The sequence below is a fragment of the Bemisia tabaci genome, chromosome 1 (assembly GCF_918797505.1).
Source record: "Bemisia tabaci chromosome 1, PGI_BMITA_v3".
Classification (NCBI taxonomy): domain Eukaryota; kingdom Metazoa; phylum Arthropoda; class Insecta; order Hemiptera; family Aleyrodidae; genus Bemisia; species Bemisia tabaci.
In genome coordinates this window covers 41,248,157-41,261,770 of record NC_092793.1, presented here as the reverse complement: position 1 = coordinate 41,261,770, position 13,614 = coordinate 41,248,157, and the positions used below count along the sequence as shown (strand labels likewise).

The following is a 13,614-nucleotide window of genomic DNA, read 5'->3' as shown; positions in this document are numbered from 1 at the left end:
GTAAACTCGTTTTTTGAAATCTGAAAGCGTTTATGCATTCAAACTGGCTCGTTCTTACTGAAATACCCTGTGTACTAAGGTTTAGGTACACTGAGCGATGATTTAAAAATGAGGTGTATGCAAAATCGGAAAAATTTACCCCTTCATGGATTTTGACCAATTTTCAATACGTCATTCCTCATTATAGGATACGCCAATCCCCAAAATTTCAAGGCCTGAAATGAATTTCTTTCCGCGTAGCAGCGTTGCCAAGTTGGAAACCTTTGAGTTCCATATCTTTCCAACGAAAAAAGAATTGAGGTGCTGTTTGCGCTAAAATTCTTCAAAAATTGCGTTATTTTGGATTATTTAGTCAATTTGATCGTTTAGGTAGTTTGAGATTGCAATGATGCCATTTTTCACACTTTCTTAAGGGTCAATTTTTTTTCAACCCTGGTACATCGTCAAATGCCGGATTCTCGATTCGAACAAAGAGCTGTTCATTTTATTTATCGTACTTTTCCGTACATTTTAATATACAGGGTTATTCAAAAGTTACGCACCACTGGCCATAACTTTAGTTCTAATTATGATATCGATTTGCGGTTTGTGGCGTCCTTCCTCATATCGAGGGGGAAACTTTTTGAGGTACTTTTCAGTTCTTCACCCCCCCCCCCCCAGGGGGAGGGGGGGCGGGGGGCAACTCAAAAATTTCAAATGGCAACCCCCATCATGTGATACATCGTTAGAAAGAGCATGAAAAAAGAAAATTTTTGGCGCAAACCGGAAGTCGATCTGACCCCCCTGTCAAAAGTTAGGGGGGTCCAAAGGTTATTTAGGGGGTCCGTACCTTCATTTTTTAGAGTAGCTTCGGCGGCTCCTGGACATACCGTTTCTCTTTTCAAAGAGTCCTCGAATACTCCAAGTCTGATACCGAAGTCTTCATATTGCCCCCGGGCCACCACAGCCCCCCCCCCCCCCCGTAGGGGATGGGCCTGTTACAATGAAACATTGCATTAAAATGCGAAAAGTCACAGAAGAGCTTCAAACTTAGCATCAAATCCAAGTGGAACTTCTTGCCGATGTTAACGCAAACGCAGCCTGCGACTTTAAAGTGAGTTTTCAAAACTCTTAGCCCCCTGCCCCCCCTCATTTTTGGTTGCAGAGCGGGTAAAAAACCGGGAAATTCACTACAAATAATGCCCGAAACTAATGTCCAACTTGAGGAGGACCCTTGAAACGTTGCGATCAGTCGGAGCATTGGAATACAAGGACTGCCACCCCCTTAAAGTACGGAAACATCCAAAACACCCCCGCTGCCCCCCTCATTTTTCGTTGCCGAGCGGTAAAAACCGGGAAAATCGCCAGAAATGATGCCCGAAACCACTGTAGAACTTGACGAGAACCCTTGAAACGTTGCGCTCAGTCGGAGAACTGCAACACAGGAACTGCCGCCCACTTTAAGGACGGAAACATCCATAAAACCCCCGCTGCCCCCCTCTTTTTTCGTTGCAGAGCTGGTAAGAACCGGTCCATCATTTTTGGCGATTTTCCCGGTTTTTACCCGCTCCGCAACGAAAAATGAGGGGGGCAGTGGGGGTGTTTTGGATGTTTCCGTACTTTAAGGGGGTGGCAGTCCTTGTATTCCAATGCTCCGACTGATCGCAACGTTTCAAGGGTCCTCCTCAAGTTGGACATTAGTTTCGGGCATTAGTTGTAGTGAATTTCCCGGTTTTTACCCGCTCTGCAACCAAAAATGAGGGGGGGCAGGGGGCTAAGAGTTTTGAAAACTCACTTTAAAGTCGCAGGCTGCGTTTGCGTTAACATCGGCAAGAAGTTCCACTTGGATTTGATGCTAAGTTTGAAGCTCTTCTGTGACTTTTCGCATTTTAATGCAATGTTTCATTGTAACAGGCCCATCCCCTACGGGGGGGGGGGGGGGGGCGGCTGTGGTGGCCCGGGGGCAATATGAAGACTTCGGTATCAGACTTGGAGTATTCGAGGACTCTTTGAAAAGAGAAACGGTATGTCCAGGAGCCGCCGAAGCTACTCTAAAAAATGAAGGTACGGACCCCCTAAATAACCTTTGGACCCCCCTAACTTTTGACAGGGGGGTCAGATCGACTTCCGGTTTGCGCCAAAAATTTTCTTTTTTCATGCTCTTTCTAACGATGTATCACATGATGGGGGTTGCCATTTGAAATTTTTGAGTTGCCCCCCGCCCCCCCTCCCCCTGGGGGGGGGGGGGTGAAGAACTGAAAAGTACCTCAAAAAGTTTCCCCCTCGATATGAGGAAGGACGCCACAAACCGCAAATCGATATCATATTTAGAACTAAAGTTATGGCCAGTGGTGCGTAACTTTTGAATAACCCTGTATTTTACCTCCCAGGGAAACGATCGGTTCGTAAGGTATGAGCCTCCAAAGTATGTTTTGCGCGCGACGCACACAGTGGTAGTTGACCACAAAACCTGTCCAAAACTTTTTTTTTGTGATTTGTCCAAAACTGAAAAACCAATGTGATTATTCGAAATCTACCCTTTTTTTACCGGAGCAGACATGTATGTGCCATTTTTCAAGTGGCTCAATCTCTCGCAAATAGACAACCAAGTTACCTATTGCTTAGCGATTATTTTGATGTTTCGGCGCGCTACTTGTCGATTAGTTTAATTCAACTGTGCGACCATAAGATGGAAGTTCGGTGATATGCAACACATTTCCAGGGGTATATTCCACACAACTAACTACAGTATTTTCTAAATTTCCTTTTTTGGTGATTTTCACAGGAGGTTGAAAAGTGATGTAAAAGTACACGTTTTTTCGAAATTCAGAGGCCAATTTCTATTTGGCCTCAACTATCGTCAAGGGGTTTTAGGCGGAATGTTATAGTCCAAAGAGGGTATTTTCAGGATCCAAGGATGACAGACGGACGAAAAATGAGGAATTTGAAATATTTGACCTTAAAGATAGACTCTTTGACCTTAAAGATGGACTTTTTGAGGGATTTTCACAAACATGAATGAGAAAAATTATGTCCATACTAACGACTGAAATGGTATTTTGCCCACAGCTCTGACCCATTTAGTACCAAATTGGGTGTTATTTGGTCATGCAACCTGTTTCTCTGGTCCCTACGCCCCCGAAAGAGGGGTAAAAAAAAACAAGCAGGAAAGTCCAACAGGAGGTGTTGGATAAGCGCGGCATGATCATGAATAATCCTAATTTAACCTACGATTTATGGGAGGAAAAAGAAGTGTAATCGATGAGTGACAACTTGAACTTATTAGTAGAGGGAAGCTATGAAGTATATGATGCCAAAAGGAAAACAAAAACTTTTCCATGTAAATATGAGCTGCTAAGCTAAATATATAAACATTCGTCGCATAAAATAAAATGATATCCCTAATAATAGAAAACTACAAAAAACCCCAAAAAACTTTCAGATTCTAAGGGGTAAAGAATCCGGCCAAAGTCTTAAACTTGTTGAACCAAATTAGCTTATTACTCCTAAAAGAAAATTAAAAATTACCTACACTTTACTGAAAATCGAATGTGGGCCCCTTCATAAACGAGCGATACAACATTCACTGCATGTGTGTATGTGGACCTCTTGTAGGAGCCCAATCGGTTCGCTCTTTGCAACAAACGCTACATTCGTGAATGGAAAGTCCTTGGAGGAGCACATAACGTCCTCTTTCTTTATTTAACTTATGCATTTTTTATTCAGAATCTTCATAAAATCAAAAAGAAAAGTATGGACTGATCTGAGCCTTATATGTGCTCTAAAACAATATGAAATATTTTATCGCACAAAGTCGAATATTTTTTCTTTAAAATTTAGAGCTACGTAACTAATTCAATGATCATGACTGGTGCATTTGCAGAAAAGTTTTCTCAGAGACTCAGTAAATTCCCTTGCTGAGCTGCATGTATCTTCAAGTAGGCATTATACTTCTAAAAGGAAATGTAGGCCCCTTCATTTAGGAGTGATGCAACAGTCATGACGTGTAAGTATGTTTAGCCCTTGCAGGAGCCTCTCCTCACCTATTTGCATTTTTATCTAAAGTAAAAAAAAAAAAATAGTCGGTAGGTATGGATTGATCTATGAGCCTTCTATGTGCTCCAAAACAATATGAAATATTTTATCGCACAAAGTCCAATATTTTTCGATTCAGGTCCTACAAATGCTTTTAAGAGAGCATGAAAAAAAAAATACTCAATCGACTGGCTAAAGTCCAGTATTTTTCTTAAGAATAGTCTCCTCCTTCAATGAGTGATGCAACAATTGCGACATTTTTATATGAAAAGCCCTTGCAGAAGCCTTTTGATTTGACTCAGCTAAATTTTGAAGAATCACTGACGTGTCCGCAAAAATGCGTAAAAAAGACGGGTCACTGAAATTAATGCTTCATAGAGATATCTGAGGATCCATGTCAAAACCCTCTTACCTATTCTACTCTGCGTAAAAAATAAAAACGCTATTTTCAACCATGATTTTTGTTTTTTTAAATCTTCATTAATTTACTCTGAAAACAATTTTCAATATCTAGGTAATCTGGAGTCCTTTTCGTTCGAGTTCCTAATGATTACAGTAAGAGCATTTTTGCGGACACGTCAGTGATTCTTCAAAATTTAGCTGAGTCAAATCAAAAGGCTTCTGCAAGGGCTTTTCATATAAAAATGTCGCAATTGTTGCATCACTCATTGAAGGAGGAGACTATTCTTAAGAAAAATACTGGACTTTAGCCAGTCGATTGAGTATTTTTTTTTTCATGCTCTCTTAAAAGCATTTGTAGGACCTGAATCGAAAAATATTGGACTTTGTGCGATAAAATATTTCATATTGTTTTGGAGCACATAGAAGGCTCATAGATCAATCCATACCTACCGACTATTTTTTTTTTTTTACTTTAGATAAAAATGCAAATAGGTGAGGAGAGGCTCCTGCAAGGGCTAAACATACTTACACGTCATGACTGTTGCATCACTCCTAAATGAAGGGGCCTACATTTCCTTTTAGAAGTATAATGCCTACTTGAAGATACATGCAGCTCAGCAAGGGAATTTACTGAGTCTCTGAGAAAACTTTTCTGCAAATGCACCAGTCATGATCATTGAATTAGTTACGTAGCTCTAAATTTTAAAAGAAAAAATATTCGACTTTGTGCGATAAAATATTTCATATTGTTTTAGAGCACATATAAGGCTCAGATCAGTCCATACTTTTCTTTTTGATTTTATGAAGATTCTGAATAAAAAATGCATAAGTTAAATAAAGAAAGAGGACGTTATGTGCTCCTCCAAGGACTTTCCATTCACGAATGTAGCGTTTGTTGCAAAGAGCGAACCGATTGGGCTCCTACAAGAGGTCCACATACACACATGCAGTGAATGTTGTATCGCTCGTTTATGAAGGGGCCCACATTCGATTTTCAGTAAAGTGTAGGTAATTTTTAATTTTCTTTTAGGAGTAATAAGCTAATTTGGTTCAACAAGTTTAAGACTTTGGCCGGATTCTTTACCCCTTAGAATCTGAAAGTTTTTTGGGGTTTTTTGTAGTTTTTATATCAGGTCGTTTTTGGAATGATGTGAAGCTAATGAAACATTTGGCTGGAAAAAGAGAAACTGAGAATAATTTTTTCAATGAGCAGAACTGGAACTCCTTGTTTAATCAACTAAACATTAATAGGGGGTGATTCAGTTTGCAATCAATAAAAGTTACCTGATGTTTAGGTGAGTTTAAACTTCTCTCATCGAAATAGGGTACATAATGTTTTAAAAACTGATGGATTAGCAATTAATTGTCATAGTGTAGGGCTACTTAGAATGAACTTCTTTTGCCGCATAAATTATTCCTTACCTACTCATAAAGTTTCAACATTAATTCTGCAATTCTTACTGCGTTTAACTCAACTGTTGGACATACTCACATTCAGCCACTAAAATTTTAAATTAAATAACAGTGAGACCACTAAGTGGAAAGTCCATTCAAAGAGTTAGGTAAAATTATTTTTTTTTTGGTTCACTCATTATAAAAAGTATTTCCTGTAAGAGGTATTTAATATATCAATAAAAGTGTGCGTCAAGCCAAGCCCCTTCGGCCACAAAAGTATTTTTTCTTTTAACAGAGTATAACTTCTAGGAATGTGACTTGAAACATGAAGATAAGAAAATTGTACTTATACCTAATATGCACTCCGTTGAACTTGAGCGATTCAGGTAATAATCGACTGAATTTCAACATCAAGTTACAATGGCCTCAGTCAGAAAATTAATTGAAAAAGAGAAAAACTTGCTGCAAATATTACACTGTAAGCTTACCCACCGGGGGGGGGGGGCTACCGCCACTCTTGATACAGTATGCCTATATTGACGCTATAGCGGAGAATATTTTGATTTATTTTGCTTAGAGTCGCTTCACCACATAATTTGTCGAATCGTGTAACTGGCATGTAAGTAAGCATTTAAATTTGAATGGCGTCTTTTGATTCATGAAAGATAATGAAGGCTACCTCTCAGTTACCTGGTAGTTCAAGAATTCCTGGTAATTTTGTTGCCCACTGTCGGACTAAAAACACCACCCCCAAACTCTTCATCAGAGCATGTTCCGCAGTTGGTGCCTAGGCGCAAACATTTTGATCATAAACGCTATCGATTGGTCTAATCTTTTTCGGCTTTGATTCACCCGATTACATTTATCCATTAAGAACTAGGTTGGCACGCGAACCATACATAGACCCAACGCTCAATTAATTTCAGAGTGCACTGTTTCACTGGAGTAATTATGCTAGAAACTCACTAGGTGAAGATGGAATACTTCTGTGACACAACAACCAACAACACCACAATATTTCCACATCAAGAGTGGCGGTAGCCATCCCCCGTCGAGGAAAATGACGACCTACTAAAGTCCCTATAGCAAAGGGGTGGCGGACACTCTTAGTCACACCTAACTCCCTTAATCTGAAAATTGATTAGATATAGAATGGAATTCAGAGCAAACGGCGGCACGGATTCCAACGATCTTGGTGTCTTTGGACACAGCTAAGTTAGCCGGATGTCATTTGAGGGTTTATTATCTAACAGTCGGTAGCTGCACCACCAGTGTAAGTCCATAACATAGCCTAACTATTTGATGTGTTTACATCAAGTTTTCATATGTTAAAATAGAGAAGGAATGGGCGCTACGTACTTACGATTGGCCCAGCGATTTATGCAGCAATATAAATTCTTGATTTTATAGTAATCATCAAGCTGAGAAAATAGAACGAGTACATACCTTTCATGAAAGACTTTCTTACACATTGACTGGCCACATGGTGATTCTAACAACTTCTGACACAAAATCAAAGAGACTCGAAGAAAAAAAATTTAAGCTAATACTCATCGTCAAAGATCTCTGATTTAGGGACATAAAGTTGACTTAGTGATTGAATTATACCTCGCATCCCCGCATATCTCCATGATGTAAACAAGCAACGGTAAGAGGCGAAGCTTCCCAAGATTAGTCATGAAGAACACAAGATCTTAATGTCAATAACATACACTTAGGGAAAGCACAAGCACTCCAGAGCGCGTAGGTTGAAAGCAAAATTTGAAGCGAATAAATTTTGGTCAGAGCATAATGACCGTGTCGCAAGTAGTGTGATGGGCGAAGGCTCATATTACAGTAATTTTTAGATCTTTTCTTGAGACTGATAGGGTCCACTGAAAACAACTACATCTCTTCAAGTTATGGAAACTAGCATTTGTGACTTGAGGAAAACAATAATGTAATTAAAAACTGAGAGTAATGGGCTCTCCCTTCGATCCATCGGTGTGCATGGTAGAGAAATATTTGGATGCTGTTAGTCACGAGAATGCAAACTGTGGTGTAAATCCTGCTTCCTTTTGATAGTTTGGCACAACTTTGGTGTCCTTTTATCGACGTAATTTACCTGAATTTTGGAATCCGAATTACATTCATTGATGCTTGGGTCAGACCATTGACGTATATGGGTCAGACATGTACACCGACTGATAACCTCACTTCTGAACAATGACATCACTTGAACACTTGAAACTAATGAAATAGTGTATCGGGCTCTGGCAGAAGACGTGCGACGTAATAATATAAGTGTGTAATAATATTAGTTAGCTTCTACAGAGAATTGAACTCTTATATTATATTAAATCATAAATCTGTTCTCAAGTAGTTAGAGTTGGAAGTTGGTATTGGTAACTAGGGAAATTTCGTTCCCGAGACTGGCTGAACTGAACGGAATCGACGAATGGCATTGAACCACTGTACCGGATTTTTCTAAAATTCAAAAAAATCGTAGCTAAAATTTTGAAAGTTATTTGCCGATGCTGAATTATCCGAGCATTGAAACCCTATTAAATGTGGTAGAAATGAAATCCTCATATCTTCAAGCATGATCCTTTGTAGGTTTCATTAGAATCTGTGGCCGCGTAAGCAAGAAATCTGTTGTGAAAGGTGAGCATGTCGGTTTCCCGCTACTAGACGGCCCATGTTACAAAAAATATTTGTCATTTTGGGCCTTTAAGTGCTTATAACTTTTTGAAAACTCAATGGATCTTAATGAAACTCTTCCACTTTGTAGTCCTAATTGAGATGCGTCCGTAGACACCAAGATCGTAGGAATCCGTGCCGTCGTTTGGGCTGCAGTCGAGTTCCAACCGAATCAATTTTCAGAATAAGGGAGTTACGTGTGTCTATGGTTGGCTGCCACCTTTTTTCGTTTGGAGGCCTTCCAGTGTTGTCGAGTTTAGACTTTGTCCGGAGGTGGCTACCGCCACCCATGATGTCAAGTAAAATTTATTGACATTAATTTAATGTTTCTCCTGTCTTCAACACTACTATCGGGAAAACGCAAGATAAAGACAAAGAAATCTAAAAAAAATCGATTCAAACTCATCGATATTTTTCGTAGTTCTAAGCAACTTCTGTCATCACAGCTTGCGTTTGGTTGATTTAAGGACCGCCGTAAATAAAGTGAACGTTAATCTGACTCTATGAGAGAGTTTAAGCACAACTCATATGCTACTTGAGACAACGAGACCGAGTTTAACAAGAATGAATTCATCAATTTCAGAAGCTAAGACAGCAATTTTGGCCTCATCCACAATCTTGGATTTCATAATTTAGAAAATTGGACTAAAAATTCGAGTTTCTCGTCGAAAAATACCCGCTTGCACCGAGTTCTACGAAAATCGATGCAATAGGAGCCGAGATAGCATTATAGGCGACATCCTCCATCTTGGATTTTCGAATTTTGAAAATTGGACTGAAAATTCGAGTTTCTCGTCGAAAAATACCACAGGCACCGAGTTTAACGAAAATCCATGGAATAGCAGCCGAGATACCATTTTAGGCCATATCCGCCATCTTGGATTTGTAAATTTTGAAAAAGTGATTAAAAATTCGAGTTTCTCGTCGAAAAATACCTCTTTGCACCAAGTTTAACGAAAATCGATGGAATAGGAGCCGAGATAGCATTTTAGGCCATATTCGCCATCTTGGATTAGTGAATTTTGAAAAAGTGACTGAAAATTCGAGTTTCTCGTCTAAAAAGTACCTTTCGATTCCAAGTTTTACAAAAAATAACATATTTAACTTGAATAATTACGAAACGTCTCACTTTCGTGATAATTAATCCAATTTTCGGCACTTCAAGACGATTTTCCTGAAAAATTTGACAATGTAGGAAAAAGGGTGAAAAAGTGACAATGTTGGAAAAAGCAAAGACATCTTTCGGCCGATCTGGCAACCCTTTTCCATCGGAGTTCGGCAGTCTAGCAAGGTGATATCTAATCAGGGAAGTTAAACCATAATACCTTCTGGTTAAATTTTACGCATTTTTTCGGAAATTTGATGGGTCTCAAATTTTGAACCCATCGGCTATGACCAGACAGACTGCCGGATCCTTGCTACACTCGAGTGTCCTGATCTAATAATTTATGTGAAAATTCTTATACTCTGCGGTTCGATAATTCGATGCTGGTTCTTGGACTAAAAGGTGCAGCAATGCTGCAAACCCAAAATCCTGGCATCGAAAAACAGTTATTTTCGTCGACTTTTTCGACTGGTATCACTCTCCCAGCAGATGATTCATATTTTTCTTGGCGTACCTTCATGCCCTTTATAAAGGCTTCCGATAAATTTTAAGGGGCCTTTCGGTTCATTGTTGCCATTTTTGCCCCATTTTTAGGGTTTTTTCAATTTTACACCCGCAGAATTCAATTTAAACTAAGACCTCTATACGTTACTGAAAAGAACGTAAAAAAAAGAATAAATATTGTTCAGTGAAAGTGTTTCCTACGTTGCCAAATTTTTCAGAGAAATTGTTCCAAAGCGCCAAAAATGGCAAAAATTCGATAAATTGCCACGCCTGAGGTTCAAGAAAGTAGGGTACACTTTTTGTATTGACGTGCGTAACAGCTCTTACCCATATATACAACATATCAAAAAATTATAGTTGTACCTGGATTCCCATGATATGAAAATTGACCGGGATGTCGAGTTTAGCAGCCTTTTTTTATTTGAAGATTGCTCTTTTGAATGATTTTCGACCTTAGTCACCCTCTGTAGGTGTGTACTTCATGTGTATTTCTACCTACCTTTCATTTCTGGCCATAAAAATGGCTTCCTATGAATTTTATAAAACTTAACGGTCCATTGTTGCCATTTTTTACCAATTTTTAGAGGTTTTTTCAAGTTTACATTTGTAAAACTTAATTTAATCTAAAAATTGTGTACATTTTTGGAAAGAACGTAAAAAAATACGTACATAACGTATTTCGTAACTTTTTCTCCTTTCCGATTTCTTTATATAGAGTCTCTAACATTTCATCCTTTTCCGCAGGATTTACGTCACTTTTGCTAACAATGAGCAATTCGTGGAGGGGACACCGGCCCCCTCTTCAGGGAAAAGCATTGAGTGGGCAATGAGCATTTTTGGGCAAAGTTTTTTGGTCATGTTTTTTTTTTTCTACAATACTCTACTCTCTTTTTTGTCAGCATGATTCAGTGGCGTGCGGTCCGGATAAGCAAGGCAAGCACTGCTTGCCCAAAGATTTCAAAAGAAAGAAGAAAATTACACCTATTAAATGTTTTATATTTTAGCAAATATAATTAATAAAATGTGTTCAGTAAGTAAATTGCATTAAAAACAGAAAGAGAGGGAGACAGAAATACGTATAGAGCCACCAAAGTAGGAGAGTGGCAGAGCGGATGGAGGTGGCGCAGCGCGCTGCGCGGCCTAAACACGGGCCACATGCGCTGGAGAATCGCTTGCGATCAGCTGAGTGGAGAGCCACTGCTCGGCGGCGGAATCAAGGCAGGCGGGGAGAGCGGTACGTTCCAAGTCCGAGCCCTTCGCTGCGCGATCGCAGCTCGCTTCTCTTGGCCCGTTACCGCAGCGCGCTGCTTCTGCCTCCAATGCGCTATCTTGTTCCCTCTTTCCGTCGTGGTTGTAATTGCTCCTCCGGAGCAAATGCCTTTATATTCTATAAAATTTCGCTCACTTGGATCTAATTGGTGATGAATCAGACAATCCTAAATCATGTTTTAATTGCAGAAAGCTTTTTTTTTTTTTTTTTTTTTTTTTTGAAATTTAAGTAACTCCAAAAATTCTAAATGCTGTAGAATAAAGACTATAATACCTCAAATAAGTGGCAAAATTAGGAGTTAAGAGTATAAACCCGTCTTCCAATGCTCAATAACATTCGAAACAAGTTGAGTAAACGAAATCATAAATAAGAGAGAAAGAAATAAAACCACAGTTTCTCAAGACGTTCCATCAGATTTCTTCGGAAAAATAGAGCAAATAGAGTAAAATTATAAGAATTTTCTAGGGAGGCTAGGGGGAGGGGGAAGGGAAAGAGGCTACGTTAAACCACACCCCCTCTCCCCCGGATGGCGCACGCTAGAGCTTGCCCTGTCACTGAACCCACCGCACGCCACTGACATGATTCTGCACTTGTAATGCATCACAATACACCGTTGTCACAACTTTGAATCTTGTATATACACACACTCATCAAAGAGGACTTAAGGCGGCAGAAACGCAAAGCAGGCATCCGGGAAAGAATGTGAGCTTTAAAAAAAGGTGACACTTCTGCCAAATCGAGTTCTGGTCACCCAAGCCTGTATTTGCTCAATGAATCTAGGTAAAAATCAAAGTAGAGGATCTGAGGGAAATTAACCGCTCCTGATTTTTTAGCTCACTATTTCTTCATTCTGCCGTCGCGTGGTTTACATTTTAAAAAAATGGTGGGGACTGGGACGGAGATGAGATTTTCCGCTGCATTTTACTTCACCGAGAAATGAAGAGCTTCTGGCTGTGTCTACATGCATGTTCTAAGCCCCCAGAACCACCCTCCTTCAAACAAAACAGTTGACTCTGTGAAAAAGATAGCTGATAAGCCGCAGAGACAGAACAACTAACGATAGTAGAGAATTTCCCATCGATGCTATATGGAGGAGAAGGACTGTAAATACGTGTACTGCTCAGAAACATCAAATTGATTAGTATGTTTAATTCAATAATTGCTTTAATCTTCTTAGGTTGTAGAAGGAAAATTACCGATGAATCATCAAATTGTCTATCAGCTGCAAGATGTATTCAATCTATTACCTGATGTTTCTAAACCCAACTTTGTGGACTCGCTTTATGTTAAAACCAATGATCAAATGCTGGTAAGTATAATGTCATTACTTCTCAATAATGATCCCCCTTCCCCAATAGTTATCATTCATTAGTACACTAGGTATTCACATACGGATTACGTTTTTGCGGAAGTAACGTTTGATTTTCCATTCTCCTGCAGAAACGTAATAACCAGAGATAACTGTGGCTCCAGAAAATACAGTTCCTATCTTTCAGATAAGTTTTCTTCATGAACCCCACATCTCATGTCTGCCAGGTTACTGAAGAGAGCAGTAACTCTCAAATCATTGAAATCGAGTCTTCTTCAAAATTCATCCAATCTATTATAGAGGAACTTACTGACTCAGCTAAAAGAGCAAACTTCGTCATATTTACATAAAAATGGTACTTACATGAAAGCAGTGAGAACACAAAAATTGATTGTGTTTCACGCAAAAGAGTAGTAAAGGAAATTATTCTGTCAAGAGCGGCACTTACTCAGTAAGATTGTGCCCCTTTCTGCCAATTTTTAACCTCAAAATTTGTTTGTTGTGTGTGCAACACGCAACCTCTAAAACATGCAGAAGATAGCTCTTACAGCTGTCTTGCTTAACGTGAATTGAAAATAAGCAGGGCCCTTTTTATTTAGTTGAAAAATAAATTTGGCATTTTTAATCATGCAAACGATTGCAGAGAAACAGTAATTGACTGATCAATAGTATAATTAATAATTGTACATAATAGCAACTTGATGTTATTTTTTGTTGTTGTTTTAGTTTGTTGCTAACAGACTTAATCTAGGTTTTACTATTTGGAATCAACCATGTTCCATAGGTCAACAGCTGTTATGTATCAATTGTGCAAAAGAATATAAAATAAAAATAAAGCTCTTTGAATGAACATTTTCAAACAGTCATGAAAATGAACATCTGTATTGTGCAGGGGATTCTAAATGTGGTGGTCTCGCTAAATTCTATATTCATATT

The 13,614-nt window shown here is 39.0% G+C and overlaps 1 protein-coding gene across 1 annotated transcript in view; it reads left to right on the top strand.

Annotated features, from left to right (window-relative positions):
- The window catches only part of Rpn8 (regulatory particle non-ATPase 8), a 39,334-nt gene that overhangs the window by 24,854 nt on the left and 866 nt on the right, over positions 1-13,614 (top strand). Inside the window, exon 5 of the mRNA XM_019053439.2 lies at positions 12,547-12,678. Coding sequence (XP_018908984.1) covers positions 12,547-12,678 — 132 coding nt within the window. The remainder of the gene's footprint in view (positions 1-12,546; positions 12,679-13,614) is intronic.